The sequence below is a fragment of the Toxotes jaculatrix genome, chromosome 4, assembly GCF_017976425.1.
Source record: "Toxotes jaculatrix isolate fToxJac2 chromosome 4, fToxJac2.pri, whole genome shotgun sequence".
NCBI classification, from domain to species: Eukaryota; Metazoa; Chordata; class Actinopteri; family Toxotidae; genus Toxotes; species Toxotes jaculatrix.
In genome coordinates this window covers 1,176,717-1,190,672 of record NC_054397.1, presented here as the reverse complement: position 1 = coordinate 1,190,672, position 13,956 = coordinate 1,176,717, and the positions used below count along the sequence as shown (strand labels likewise).

The 13,956-nt window shown below is 44.1% G+C and overlaps 1 protein-coding gene across 7 annotated transcripts; it reads left to right on the top strand.

The window, feature by feature from the left end:
* The first annotated feature begins 143 nt into the window (after window positions 1-143).
* pex6 (peroxisomal biogenesis factor 6) lies at window positions 144-11,061 on the top strand. 7 transcript variants are annotated; one of them, XM_041036966.1, is made up of 18 exons: window positions 144-677; window positions 1,236-1,850; window positions 1,953-2,116; window positions 2,442-2,525; window positions 2,766-2,877; window positions 3,066-3,199; window positions 3,287-3,392; window positions 3,575-3,777; window positions 4,042-4,228; window positions 4,347-4,423; window positions 4,886-5,003; window positions 5,308-5,516; window positions 6,206-6,267; window positions 6,934-7,042; window positions 7,273-7,389; window positions 8,663-8,740; window positions 9,219-9,358; window positions 10,246-11,061. In XM_041036966.1, exons 1-18 carry the CDS (start codon window positions 150-152, stop codon window positions 10,380-10,382), a joined length of 3,180 nt encoding a protein of 1,059 aa, XP_040892900.1. In that variant the 5' UTR covers window positions 144-149; the 3' UTR covers window positions 10,383-11,061. The 7 variants fall into 7 exon arrangements, with proteins under 7 accessions (XP_040892900.1, XP_040892899.1, XP_040892898.1 ...); XM_041036965.1 differs by having other exon boundaries at window positions 1,233-1,850; window positions 5,311-5,516; XM_041036964.1 differs by having other exon boundaries at window positions 1,233-1,850.
* Window positions 11,062-13,956: the final 2,895 nt, after the last annotated feature.

The window sequence follows — 13,956 nt, the reverse complement described above, 5'->3', positions numbered from 1 at the left end:
AGTAGGTGAAGTGGTGGAATCTTTTTTTTTTTTTTTTTATCTATGGGTGGAATGAAGGTTTTGTGTTGTAGTTCCTCTGCTCTTCCACTGGGGGCAGTGATTCAGCGCCAGGATCCATGAAGAAGCAGCGGCGGTGACGGAAGTCCAAGATGGCGGTGCAGGTGGAGCTGTGCTGTCTGGAGAGTTTCCCCGCACACCTGAACCCTCTGGATGCGTTGATATTAAAGTCGAACCTGCCTTCAGTTTTCCAGAATGACACGGACCCGCCCGTCGTCCTCTTCACCCCGCAGCGGCCTCAGGGCTCCGGGAGGCCGGGTGTTTTGCTGCGAGTTCACACGGCCACCGAGGAGGAGACGGCGGGCCGCGGAGAGAGAAACTCCCCCAGAGCCGACACGGAGTCCGGCTGCCGGGTCCGTCTGTACACCAGCCGCTTCTTCATGCGGCACCACGGGCTCCAGCGGCTTGGCAGCTCCGGGACCGTCCGGGTCCTGGAGCCCGTCAGCCTGGACAGAGTGGTGCTGGGAGCCCGCAGCAGGCAGAGCCTCCGCTGGGCCGGAGCCGAGCAGTTCACCGGCGCGCTGCTGGAGCTCTGCCGCACGGGACAGTGGCTGCTGGCCCGGCAGGGAGACCCGCTGCTGCTACCCCGACACCCGCTGCTGGGAGAGGACCCGGGACAGGTGAGGCTCCGGGACAGGTTGTTTCTGGATTAAACTTATCCCCGTTTGTCCAGAGTCAGGTGGACAGATGAGGCGTTTTGTTCCTTTGCTGCAAAAAAAATCCCTAAAACTTATTTTCATTCATGATGAATCAAATATTTTGTATAAATGTATAAAAAGGATAAGGACAAATGTCCACAGTGGAAAATACAGTTTTGACTAGAGCTGCGTCTCAGCAACGATCAAGGTTTTAAGAATCAATAAAATAGGTTTTTACTGAAGAAAGATCAGCAAAAGAAAAATTCACAGTAAGTATTCTTTAACATTCTCTGTAGTGTGTAAATGCAGTGAAGATTTTTTTTAAATTTATCTGTCAAAATAAAACAAATTTTAATGTTTTAGTATTTAGTATATCAAATATAATTGTAACTGTATTATTCATTGTATGTGGTTTTAAGAAGCTGCACCCAGTGAATTTTTTTCTGTTCATTTTTCTGTTAAAACTTGATTCAGTTACTCAGTGAATATAAATGTGTTGCTGTCGCTCTGTTCTGTTGATGTTCTGTTGATATGCAGCAGCTGTCGGACCTGATGGTGTTGGAGTGCAGTCCTGTAACACAGGGACGGATCACAGCCGACACCTCTCTGGTTCTCACAGACTGCTGGGACTCGGTGGACCCCCCAGGTGCCCCCCCACCCTGCAGGCCGCTCAGACTGTGTGTGTCAGACTTTGCTCATTACGCCGACGGCCTCGGAGGGGGGCGATCTCTTCTCGACAACAGGAAGCTGCTGGGCTCTGGGTTCTCGGGAATCCTGCAGGCGCTGGAGTGCAGGGTAGACGTCCGGGTGGTGGACTCTCAGCGATGGACTGGGGTCAAAGGTCAGCAGGGAGCCGCTGTGGATGTGGACAGCTGTGTGTTTGTGAGCAAACAGCTGCTTCTCAGGCTGGGGCTGTTTAACCAGGAGTGGGTGAAGCTGTCCAGGGTGGGCGGATCCCCGAGACCTCCAGCAGGTCAGAGTGACGTCAAGTGGGACGTCTGCAGAGACCGACTGGTCTCTGTGGTGGTCGTGGATTTAACACAGAGTCCAGACCTGCAGAACCATGATGAAGCTGGGTTCATATCAGCGACGCTGTGGTTCAACATGACTGAAGGAGAAGCGATCCCGGCGAACTGCTGCTCGCTGAGGATGAAGGTGCTTCCACACACACTGAACACGCTCTGGATCAGTAATAACTAATCATTATTCTCATTACTGATTAAGCTGCTGGGTTATTTTCTTGTTGTTTTGTCTCAGAGGTGGAGACCGTCTCCTCCGGAGCCCGGAGGTCGCTCCGACAGTTCCTGTCGCTCGGCTTCTCCACCGTTCGCCCGCGAGCTTCACATCCAGCCGGTCGTTTCTCTTTACAACAACCTCAGCTGCTACGACAACCTGCTGTCTGAGCACTTCAGCACTCCCAGGTCAGCTGCGTGAAGTCTGCGTCAGACGTTCATGGTCTTCAGAGGGTGAATCCTCTGTCTTTTCATCTCACACCACCAGCAGGTCAAAGTGTGAAGTGGTCTCATGTTACAAGAACACAGTGAATGTTAAACATTCACATGCTAAAGTATTGAATGTTAATGACAAAGTGAAAATGTAAAGCAGCACAGCTGGTGAGGCCGACTCTTCGTGGGTGTACAGAGCTTTGCAGCTTTCTCTGGGACACTGTGCTTCAGACCGTTTCTATGAAAGTATCCTACAAACTCAGATCCCAGTCTGACCAGTGTGTCCTCTCTCTCTGAGCAGACTGGTTTCACAGGGAGACATCTTATCAGTTCCAGCTGAGAAGCATCCAGACCTGCTGGAGAACAACTCAGAGGGCATCCACAGGTAGCACACATCCGTCCACAAGGATCCATGTGAATTCACAGCTGACTGGGTCACACCCTTATTATTTATTTCTAATTTCACATGTTGATCAGATGTTGTTCTTTAGGCCAGTTAATGTGTTCAAACTGTAACTGGTTATTTATCTTAATGATATAAAACATTAATGTGAAGATTATAGTTCTGTTGTTAAGTGTTGATAGTATGCAGTGATGAGTCTGTGTGACCTTTGACCTCTGTCAGGTGTCCAGTGCTGTTCTTCAGAGTGCAGAAGGTGTGTCCATCTGTAAGAGAAGAAGAAGAAGGAGGAGGAGGAGCTCACCTGGCCGACAGACTTCACACCTCACTCTACATGGTGACCTTTGACCTGTGTCTGTTAGGGCTGCATGACTCTGTGGGAAAATGTGTTGTACCAGAGTTAGCTCAGAACTAACATGTCAGTCCACGCGGCTGTGATCTGATGTTGATGAGTGGTGCAGACCCAGGATCAGTCTGTGGCTCTGACAGCTGACCCAGCCGGTGTCTGTCTCTGTGTCTCCTCAGGGAGCGTCCACCAACAGCCCCGTCCCCTGCTGCTCTGTGGACGGAGCCTCGCTGTGGAGCGGCCTGTCTCCTCCGGGCCTCAACAGGACCGTCGACCTCATCAGCAGCATCATCCTGCCCCACCTGTACCACAGGTAACTCGCCTAAAAACGACACTGGACAGAGGCATCATGGGACGTGTGTTCATGTGATCAGTGATGTCAGTGTTTGTTGGGTTGCAGCAGCTCCCTGTCCGGTTGCACCATCCTCCTTCACGGTCCCGCAGGAAGTGGTAAGGTGACGGTGGTCGGCGCAGCGAGTCGCAGACTGAACCTGCACCTGCTGAAGGTACGACAGCTGACACTGTCCCCGCCCTGCAGACGTCATTTGTAAAGAATTTACATGAAATGTTTTCGTTCTTTAATTATTAAATGTTTTAAATGACAAAATAAATTCGTACAACTTTTTCCTCCTTCCTCCTCTGTTACGTGTTGTAGTCACATTTCCTGTTGCTGTCGTTACCTGTGCAGGTGGACTGTGTGAGCGTGTGCGCCGACACTCCTGCAGCCTCAGAGGTGAAGCTGACGTCTGCGTTTCAGCGGGCCGACGCCGTGCGGCCCTGCATCCTGCTGCTCAGGAACCTGCAGCTCCTGCTCAGACCCCGAGGGGCCGTGGAGGAGGACGGCAGGGTCCGGGCCTCGCTCTGCCAGCTGCTCAGCAGTGCCCCCACCAGGTCACAAGCTGCCCCTGACACTCTCACCATAACACTGATCAGGCTGCAGGTGGAGGCTGTGTCGTTTTTATGTGTGGAACGTGTTGGTAGCTAATGACAAACACACTATGTGGTCAAAAGTATGAGGACAGCTGTGTGTTCGGCCCTTCTATGTTGTTTTTTGTTGTTGTTGTTTACAGCTTTACTTTGATCTGACAGGAACGGGACTGAAAGCAGAAGAGTAGAGGCTGTTAGAGCAGCACATTAATGCTCCTTGTGTTTCAGTGTGGCGGTGGTGGCGACGGTCTGCAGGCCTCGGGATCTGTCTGCGGGGGTCGTTGCAGCGTTTGTCCACCAGGTGGCGCTAGAGAGTCCCACTGAAGAGCAGCGGCGCTCCATGCTGGTCAGCCTGAGCCGAGACCTTCACCTGGGGAGAGACGTCAACCTGGAGAGACTCGCCAAACTCACAGCGGTACGTCAGCAGTGAGACAGCCAGACCAGTCAGACCAGTCAGACCAGTAGTTAGTTAAAACAAATGTAAAAACCTGACTGTGATTTACTCACTAACAGATGTTTGTTCTCCTCCTCAGGGTTTTGTGTTGGGGGATCTGAGAGCTCTGCTGGCTGAGGCTGGCAGAGCTGCCTGCAGGAGGCTGATCCACACCTGGTGAGACTCAGTGGAAACTCATTTTTTTGAAAGGTTGTAATATTAAACATTATTAACCCTCCTCCACCGGCTTTCAGCAAAGCTACGTCACTGTTTAATGACATTTAGAGCCACAAAGTAAAGACTATCAGAATGACTGAATTCAAAATGCAACAAATAGCACCAGCTTTCTGTGTAAGTTATATACAAATATAAGACCACAAAATTAGATAGACCGACAGACAGTTAGTCTCTAGACAGGAGTCCATCAGCCCCGGTCAGTCACATGGTTTTAGCAGTGTTTTATTTTTAGGCTTCTGATGAATCTTTGTGTCACAGCTTCGTATATTCCGTTAAAACAAAGTTCTTCACCTGAAACGCTGCTTACTCAGAGTTTCTGTCTGAGTTCACTGTGTTTTTATCTGATTCAGTGCTTTGTATGGATAAAGCAACAGTATTCCCTGTGTGTGTGTGTGTGTGAAGCGGTGGCCGGCGGGAGGAGGACCTGTGCTCCAGTGGAGTGACCGTTCTGAACCAGGACTTCACCTCTGCCCTTGACACCCTGCAGGACGCCCAGTCCAAGTCCATCGGAGCCCCGAAGGTGATAACACACAGCTCAGGACAACAGGCCTCAAAAACTGACTCACTGTGGAGTGAGTGGAACACCACCCGCAGCTGAGAGTCAGAGACCAGGTGGACACAGACGCTGCTCCGATGGGACGATCGTGTTGCTCCGTGTCAGCAGGATGTTTAATGATCTAACCTCTGGTGACCAAAATCAATCACTGCAGCTTTCAGAGCTGTTCAGTGCGTTAATGAGGTGCTGCTGTCTCTGCTGTCATCCTGTTCATGTCCTCTGCTCTCTGAAAGCCAAACCCAGCTGCTGCTTCTCTTCTCTGCACCAGCAGATCCCTCACGTGCGATGGGAGGACGTTGGAGGTCTGCAGCAGGTGAAGAAAGAGATCCTGGACACGGTTCAGCTTCCTCTGCAGCGTCCAGAGCTCCTGTCTCTGGGTCTGAACCGGACCGGAGTCCTGCTGTATGGACCACCAGGAACAGGAAAAACCCTGCTGGCCAAAGCCGTGGCCACAGAGTGCTCCATGACCTTCCTCAGGTAGGGACACGCTCGTCTTCCTCACGACCTTCACTGTAAACGAGTAACAAACTGAACACACACAGCAGTGAGTGGTAGAGTCTGCACAACACAACACAACACAAGCACACACAGGAAACCAGTGTAAAGATCTGAGAACTGGACTGATGTGATCCAGTTTGTGGGTCTGAGTGAGGACTCTGAATCAGCTGCAGCTGTTTGATCTGAGACCCAGAAAGACAGTGTTACATGAGCCAAGCCTGCTGAAGATAATCAATCAATGGATTAGTCCATCAACAGATTTTTAATAATCTATTAATATTTGCTGATGTTATTTGAAAAGTTAAAATCCTAAAAAATGAGCTTGTTTTGTGTGTTTTCCACTGTGGACTGGACAAAGAGACGACATTTCAAGACGTCCTCATGAGTTCTGAGAAACTGAGATAGGCAATTAGACTAAATAATTCATTCATTAATTGAGAAAATCATCAGCAGATTAACTGATAAATAAAAATAGTTGTTGATTACAGCCTAAAAATCACGAAGGTCCTGTCAGTCTCTAAGGATCAATAACAGCTGTTGTTTCACTGGCTGTGTTTGAAAGAGCTGCTCACACCAGTGTTGTTTGTTTGTTTGTTTGTTTTGAGGAAGTCGTGATCGTAATGATTTGTTTTCTGGTGGCGTGTTGATGCCATTTGTTCTTGTTTCAGTGTTAAAGGTCCAGAGCTCATCAACATGTACGTGGGTCAGAGTGAAGAGAATATCAGAGAAGGTCCGTGTCACCCAGCGTGTGTCTCCAACTTCCACACCTCAAACATATCACACATCACCAAACACACAACATCACCAAACACACAACGTCACCAAACACACAACGTCACCAAACACACAACGTCACCAAACACACAACATCACCAAACACACAACGTCACCAAACACACAACGTCACCAAACACACATCACCAAACACACATCACCAAACACACAACATCACCAAACACACATCACCAAACACACATCACCAAACACACAACATCACCAAACACACAACATCACCAAACACACATCACCAAACACACATCACCAAACACACAACGTCACCAAACACACATCACCAAACACACAACATTACCAAACACACAACATTACCAAACACACATCACCAAACACACAACGTCACCAAACACACAATGTCACCAAACACACAACATCACCAAACACACAACATCACCAAACACACAACGTCACCAAACACACAACATCACCAAACACACAACGTCACCAAACACACACTGAGGGAAAAAAAAGGAAAAAATATCATGTTTATTTTCCACATTCCAGTGATTCTGATGATGGAACGAAACTCCATCAAAACACTGAAGCTGAGTTTTTACTTCATTAAAGTTGGACAGTGAATGAAGTGTTGTGTTGTGCTCAGTGTTCTGCAGAGCGCGCTCAGCAGCTCCCTGTGTCGTCTTCTTTGATGAGCTGGACTCTCTGGCTCCCAGCAGGGGGCGCAGTGGAGACTCTGGCGGGGTGATGGACAGGTGAGTATTTACCTGCTGTCATCTGGCTGTTTTTATGCTTCTGCCTCCAAGTCATTCTGAGTCTTTTATTGCTGTTCATTTTCTGTTTGTCTTTTATTTGTTTCTTGTTCAGTTGTTTTTTTTGTCACGTTGTTTCGTGTTTTTTTTGTGAAGCCACCCGTTCTATAAAAGATGTGTCTGTGTTCAGCTGCGGCAGGAGGAATAAAGTTTGATTGAATGTCTCTGTACAGAGTGGTTTCTCAGCTTCTGGCCGAGCTCGACGCTCTGCACTCGTCTGTTGGGGTTTTTGTGATCGGAGCCACAAACCGTCCGGACCTGCTGGACCAGTCACTGCTGAGGCCCGGCAGGTCAGAGCTCTGCCACTGCAAACACACACACACAGGGAATTCAGACAGAAACTCTGAGTAAGCAGCGGGTGGACGATACACCACAGCAGACAGGACTGGGTTTTCTTCCTTCCAGTCTGAATGTGAGAGGCTGAGGATAAGTTTGGTTGTCTAATAAAATCTGCCATATTTCTACATATGAGAGCTGCGCCATCCAGAGTGGGATGGATGCCGTCTCTCCTCATCAGACCAGGTTTTCCCCCCAAAAAAGCGGTTGGTGGTGAACCACGGGCGGTTGTTTCCGTCGGACTGCCTGTTCCCGGCTGCTCGGGAGCTGCCGGGGAACGGCTAACAGGAGCTACAGTCGGACGGCTAGCTGAAGCTACTCTGCGCTGGTCCGCACCAGCTACAGGGGACTGACTAGCTAGCGCAGCTACTCTGCGGAGCCGAGTCCCTGCTTTCCTCAGCCTCGCCTCCGATGCTACAGAAATCTACATTTATTACACATCCCATCATCACTAAAGGAGGCAGAGGAGTCACTAAACATCTCACACACCGAGCAGGAGAGAGAGAGGCCATTGCTAACAGCTAAGCTAGCGGGCCAGAGATGGAGTGTGGTGTTAAATCCCGCGGGACCCGCGCACAACAGATGTTTAACTAAAGCGATGTACGTGTGCAAGGATCCAGGCATTAACCACAGAGAAGTTAATGTGGATCGATAAGCTAGGACAACCGGAAACACCGCAGTGCAGAAGCCGCAAACCGGAAGTGACACGATACGTTACGTTACCACCACGTCTACGTCAGGTATACTGGTAATACTGGACAGGTATTCGCTTGTACACCAGGCCTCTTTCCTGTCCGGTTCAGGCTCAGTGAGTCAGGCTCAGCTGCTTCGCAGTGATGAACATCATCAGTGTTTAAAGCTGGTGTCGCTGCCGCCGAGCGGCCAAAAGCTCTGATCGCAGGTTTAACGTGATAATAGACGTGTCAAAGACTTTTCCCCGGAGAAAACTTCACCCTGACTCAGAGGTTATATTTCCATATGTGCACTGTTTACATACACCACTTTAAAAACAAGTAAACAACATCATCTGTCATCAATACATATTATATTACTTTGGACCAACATGTATCTTCATACCTGTTTTATCAAACTTTACCTTCAGAGGTTAGAAAATTCAGTACTGAGTTCATGAATCGTATTGGTAATACCAAAACCTTCTAAAGGTTTGTCCAGGTCCAGCAGATGATGTCCAGATGAAGACTGACATGTTCAACTGTGTCTCTTCAGGTTTGATAAGCTGGTCTACGTTGGCATCAACGAGGATCGAGTCTCTCAGCTCCAGGTTCTTCAGGCCATCCTCAGAAAGTAAGAACAGCCCCCCTACGGCGACACAGTCCACGTGTGTTTAGTTTGGACTAAGTTTAGAAAAACTCACTGCAGGAAAACTGGGATAACAAAAACTCTGGCTTTGAAAACTCCCACATGTGTAAACAGCAGCAGTTTTGTTGAAACTGACTCTCAGTGGGTTTTTGTCCCTGTGCCTTTAAAAGAAATATCCCACAGTAAGAACAGAACATCCCTCCATACACGAACAGTTTGACATCACACTGATAAATGGTGTGGAGTCCAAAAAGTCATAAAAGACGATGCAGTAAAAATCAGTCAATCAATCAGGGGCTCCATCATGTTCCATGTGTGATTAGAGTGGATTAGTCCTTTAACCTGATACTTCCGTTCAAACAGGCAGACACTGTCTCTGTAAATGTGTGTGATATGAACAGAGAATATTTGCTTTTTCTCTGAGTGAAAAATTGATTTTAAATGAATTTAATCTTGTCTTCAGGTTCCAGTTGGACCCCATGGTGAACCTGCAGGAGGTGGTGGATCGTTGTCCGACTCACATGACTGGCGCTGACCTTTATGCTCTCTGTTCAGACGCCATGACGGCCTCCATCAAGAGGAAGATCTCTCTCATTGACAGCGGTAAGAAAAAAACAGAAACGCCAGTTAAAGAATATTTCATCCGCTAAAGTCCTGGAAGATGACAAGTAACTAAGAAATGTGCACTGGTTCTTCAGGCCATCCTCAGAGAGTAAGTAAGTTTAAAAAAAAACAGCCACGTGTGTGAAGAGAGGCTGCGTGTTTCTAACGCTTCTATAAAACAGTCCTCAGTAACTTTTGTAGACATTCAGCTAAATCATTTTCATTGAGAAGCATCAATGCAGTCATTAATATGCACACCAAGAGCTTAGAATATGAAGGTCCAGATGTAATGTAGTGCTTTTTACAGATCTGTGAAAATGTTGCTTTCTCAGCTTTTCTTCCATTTAAGTCTGTGACTCTTCCCAGACTGCGTCAATCATCAGACTGTGTGAATCATTTTCATTTTCACCCAGCCCGGCCATCGGCAGGAGGGTCCCCCATCTGAACCAGGTTCTGCTCAAGGTTTCTTCCTGTTAAAAGGGAGTTTTTCCTTGCCACTGTCGCCTTAAGTGCTGATCTGGGGTCAGACTCTGGGTCTCTGTAAAGCGCTTTGAGACAATTTTGATTGTGGAAGGCGCTATATAAATAAAATTGAATTGAACTGAATCATCAGGGTCGAACTCATTAACATTTTCCAGATCTGTAACAGTGCTGCCATTAGCAAAGCTTCTCCAAATCAAATCATAAATCAGAGTATTCACAAAATCACTTCTCAAAAAAACATTTTCCATGTTCTTCAAAAGTACCAAAGTTGACGTTGGCTTCAATTAAAGATTATTTTCATAATTTATTAATCTGCCCATTATTCTCTCACAGCAGTGTTGATATTTTAAATAAAATCTTCCCCATTCACAGTTTGACTCTCCCTAACACCTGTTGCTCCTCAGGTCTGGACTCAGAGGACTCTCCTGTCCTCCTCTCTGTTGAGGATTTCTCTACAGCGTTAGAAAACTTCAAACCGTCTGTTTCAGACCAGGAGCTGCTGCGATACAAAAACATTCAACAGAAACTCACTGTGAAGTAGAAATACAGACCTGACAGCCAGGAACAGACCAGCTGTTCATCATCAGAGACTGGCAGACGACGATGGAAGGAAGGATTTAGGTGCAGTCACCTTTGGAAAAATTAACTTTGTTCAATACTGTAAAACAATAAAATGTAAATGATGTAAAGTTTAATTTATAAAATATAATTAATAAATACACAAGTGGACAAAAGCTAGTGAAAACAGACATCTGACTGCACTTTACTCAAATGGAAATGTTGCCTCTTGATTTCTGTCTGAACGAGGTTCCTTTTGGCTTTTCTGATCAACAGTTACCATGCTGTTATTTAAGTTAAACATAATCTGTGGATTTAATGAGAGCTGCAGTGATTAGTCAATTAATTGTTACATTTTCCAAACTGGAAAATTGCAATGGGCATTTTCCACTATTTTCTGATACAGAGACCAAACAATTATTGAGAAAATATTTGTCAGATTTTTTGCTCATTAGTTGCAGCCCTGTATTTAAAGTTGTTTATGTAAGGAAAATAATTCTAAGGGGATGGATCACAAAGTGTTGCATCTTTAAAATGTTAGACTTGAAAGACATGAGTTCTGATACTGAATGAAGCAGAAAAGTGGTTCATAAATCACGTAACTTTTCCTAACCAAAACACACGTCTGACTCCGATTCTGACTATCTTGGAGCTAAATGTCATAAAAAACATCATAGTATACTAAGGCGTCAAAATACGCCAAAAAATGATTTTTTAGTAAGACCTCAAAATGTCATAAAAAACGTCAAACGTAAAGCGTAAAAATGGTCATAGTATAGTAAGGCGTCAAAATCGGCCAAAAGAAGTCATACTTTATGTCACAGGGAGACCCCGTGCCCTTAGGTAAGGCACATGCACTACACACTCTTTCTCACTTTTCTCTTTGTCGGAGTGTCGATCCTGGTGTGGACGTTTGGATGAGGGGATGAAGAACAGAAGGGGCATTGTGATTGTGGATTTGGTTTGTTGCACTTGAATTGTGTTCACCTGTCTCCCTTGTTGCACTTCTTCCTCTGTCAGGAACAGCCAGATTTGGGCTGGAGCGGTCCATTTGGTTAAAGAGTGGGGTTCACAGGGGAAGAAACCAAGTGTGGTAGAGTGGGAGGGGTGTTTTGTCTTTTGTGCCTAAATAACCAGTATAAGTATCCTGTTTAGAAAGAAATATGTGTTTTTAACGTAAGTTTAACTGAACTTCTATGGGACAATGTGTTATTTGATATTGAAATTACTCTAAGTGTGATGGAGGACATAATTGATTTTGATTAAGAAGAAAAGCACAGCTCCCAAACACAGCTCCAGAACGTAGCTCCTGCCGTGGGCCCGAGTTTTAAGGGTATAGCCAGGAAAGCAGTTAGAGTGAATTTGTTTGTTGTGTATTACTTTGATTCTTCTTGAGAAGTGACTTCTTTTTCGTATTATTCTTTCTTTTTTGCTTACTATTCTCTTTCTGCATGCCCAATGTGAATTTTTACCTTGGAGTTTCTGAGCAAGATTCTCATTTTTGACAAATGGAATTGGGAACTGCTCCCGACTGCTGCTACTCATTGTTTTATACCGGGTTTCTTGGCCACCCTCAAACTTTAGAAGGGCCTCAAAATGTCATAACAATAAGGCGTCAAAATCGGCAAAAAAAGTCAAAATTTTTTTTCACCTGAAAATGTCATAAAAAACATCATAGTATACTAAGGCGTCAAAATCGGCCAAAAAAAGTCAAACGTTTTTGTTGACCTCAAAATGTCATAAAAAACGTCATAGTATAGTAAGGCGTCAAAATCGGCCCAAAAAAGTGAAAAAAAATTTTTGACCTCAAAATGTCATAAAAAACGTCATACTATACTAAGGCGTCAAAATCGGCCAAAAAAAGTCAAAATTTTTTTTCAACTCAAAATGTCATAAAAAACGTCATAGTATACTAAGGCGTCAAATCGGCCAAAAAAAGTCAAAAAAATTTTTCACCTCAAAATTTCATAAAAAACGTCATTGTATGCTAAGGCGTCAAAATCGGCCAAAAAAAGTCAAAAAATTTTTTGACGTCAAAATGTCATAACAAATGTCATAGTATAGTAAGGCGTCAAAATCGGCCAAAAAAAGTCAAACATTTTTTTGACCTCAAATTGTGATAAAAAACGTAATAGTATAGTAAGGTTTCAAAATCGGCCAAAAAAAGTCAAAAAAATTTTTTAAGTCAAAATGTCATAAAAAACGTCATAGTATAGTAAGGCGTCAAAATCGGCCAAAAAAAGTCAAAATTTTTTTTGACCTCAAAATGTCATAAAAAACGTCATAGTATACTAAGGCGTCAAAATCGACCAAAAAAAGTCAAAAAATTTTTTCAAGTCAAAATTTCATAAAAAACGTCATTGTATGCTAAGGCGTCAAAATCGGCCAAAAAAAGTCAAAAAAAGTTTTGAGCTCAAAATGTCATAAAAAACGTCATAGTATAGTAAGGCGCCAAACTCGGCCAAAAAAAGTCACAAATTTTTTAAAAGTCAAAGTGTCATTAAAAAATGTCATAGTATAGTAAGGCGTCAAAATCGGCCAAAAAAAGTCAAAAAATTTTTTAAAGTCAAAATGTCATAAAAAACGTCATAGTATACTAAGGCGTCAAAATCGGCCAAAAAAAGTCAAAATTTTTTTTCACCTCAAAATGTCATGAAAAACATCATAGTATAGTAAGGCGTCAAAATCGACCAAAAAAAGTCAAAATTTTTATTCACCTCAAAATGTCACAAAAGACGTCATAGTATACTAAGGCGTCAAAATCGGTCAAAAAAAGTCAAAAAATTTTTTAACTGAAAATGTCATAAAAAACGTCATAGTATAATAAGGCGTCAAAATCGGACAAAAAAAGTCACAATTTTTTTTCACCTCAAAATGTCATAAAAAACATCATAGTATAGTAAGAAGTCAAAATCGACGAAAAAAAGTCAAAATTTTTATTCACCTCAAAATGTCACAAAAAACGTCATAGTATACTAAGGGGACAAAATCGGTCAAAAAAAGTCAAAATTTTTTTTTTACTCAAAATGTCATAAAAAAACGTCATAGTATAAAAAGGCGTCAAAATCGGCCAAAAAAAGTCAAAAAATTTTTTTAGCTCAAAATGTCATAAAAAACGTCATAGTATAGTAAGGCGCCAAAATCGGCCAAAAAAAGTCACAAATTTTTTTAAAGTCAAAATGTCATAGTATAGTAAGGCGTCAAAATCGGCCAAAAAAAGTCACAAATTTTTTAAAAGTCAAAATGTCATTAAAAAATGTCATAGTATAGTAAGGCGTCAAAATCGGCCAAAAAAAGTCAAAAAATTTTTAAAAGTCAAAATGTCATAAAAAACGTCATAGTATACTAAGGCGTCAAAATCGGCCAAAAAAAGTCACAATTTTTTTTCCACCTCAAAATGTCATAAAAAACATCATAGTATAGTAAGGCGTCAAAATCGACCAAAAAAAGTCAAAATTTTTATTCACCTCAAAATGTCACAAAAGACGTCATAGTATACTAAGGCGTCAAAATCGGTCAAAAAAAGTCAAAAATTTTTTTAACTGAAAATGTCATAA